Consider the following 1,325-nt stretch of genomic DNA (forward strand, 5'->3'; position numbering starts at 1 on the left):
ATTTTAGAGTACACATAATATAATTATATTTTTTTATGATAGAAACTCAAATGCAGTTGACTTCACGTGAAATCGACTTCACCTAAGTCTTCACTTTTTTTTATTCATATAGCTGGCTTCATCTACTGAAATAAAACTAGAACTGTCATTCTTGTTGTTTCTATTTTAAAGTGATATTTTTTCTCCACTGCTATAGGGACCATAGAAAGTGAGAAGTTTGGTTAATTGCATCAAGATGGCAACTACTGCTGCTACTGAAACCGGTTCAACATTCCCATTATCTGAAACAGAATATGAGATGGTGAAACATGTAATCGATGTTAGAGTCCTTCAAGACTTGAAGCTATCAGAGTGCAGCATCTACAATGTCCCTTGCAACCTTAGGAAGGTGAATCAAGAAGCTTACACCCCTGAAATGATTTCCATTGGTCCCATCCACTTCAACAAAGAAAAACTCAAGCCAATGCAAGAGCACAAGCAGAGGTACTTCCACTTCTTCTGGCACCGCGTCTCCAACGAACAAGCCATGAAGAAATACAAAGAGTTTCTCGAAAGCAATGAAGAAACCATCCGCCAGCGCTACGCGCACAAGTTCCCGGAGATCAGCAAGGAGAAGTTCGTGGACATGATGCTTCTAGATGCGGTGTTCATAATGGAGTTGCTTCTGAGGAACAGTTGTTGGAAGCTGGATAGATCGAAACACGAGAGAGAGTACCGTGCAACGAAATCATTCAAGAGCGATCACAGTGATGATTACATTGTGACACAGTCTTGGGTTAACCGGAACATAACAAGGGACTTGATTCTTCTTGAGAATCAGATTCCGTTCTTTGTGGTTAACAAACTGTATGATGATGTTGTTGTCCCTAATGATAGGAACAGAGAAATCATAGAGCACTATAGTTGCTTTGTTGAACTTGCAATTCATTACTTTGCTTTCTATGATACTCAGATGTCTTCTTGTGAAGAGACCAAGAGGTTATTGGAGAGGAATCAATCTAAGAAGAAAAAGGAAAACCTCAATGGATCCTTTCTTGGTTCTAGAAAGAAGGCTAATACTAAGTCCATGGACAGAGACAATGGTTACAGCAACCCCAAGCACTTCACTGATTTGATCAGGTACGTTTTCTTCATAACTAGTTCAGAATAGTTTAACCCTTAAATGGAGAAATGCATTATCTGTCGAGTATAAAAAAACTTTGTCAAAATTATTACATCTCCAAAAAGTAAAATTATAGGTTAGGTATATACTAAAATTAATTACTAAAATTAGTTATTAGTATAAAATATAAGTTAAAAGTTTAAAATACATATATATCAAAAAT

The 1,325-nt window shown here is 36.8% G+C and overlaps 1 protein-coding gene across 1 annotated transcript in view; it reads left to right on the plus strand.

Moving 5' to 3' along the window:
* LOC107624797 (UPF0481 protein At3g47200) overlaps nucleotides 1–1,325 on the plus strand; it is a 3,720-nt gene that overhangs the window by 1,007 nt on the left and 1,388 nt on the right. Inside the window, exon 2 of the mRNA XM_016327255.2 lies at nucleotides 197–1,119. Coding sequence (XP_016182741.1) covers nucleotides 236–1,119 — 884 coding nt within the window. The 5' untranslated portion in view covers nucleotides 197–235. The remainder of the gene's footprint in view (nucleotides 1–196; nucleotides 1,120–1,325) is intronic.

This window comes from Arachis ipaensis, chromosome B02 (assembly GCF_000816755.2).
Source record: "Arachis ipaensis cultivar K30076 chromosome B02, Araip1.1, whole genome shotgun sequence".
NCBI lineage: Eukaryota > Viridiplantae > Streptophyta > Magnoliopsida > Fabales > Fabaceae > Arachis > Arachis ipaensis.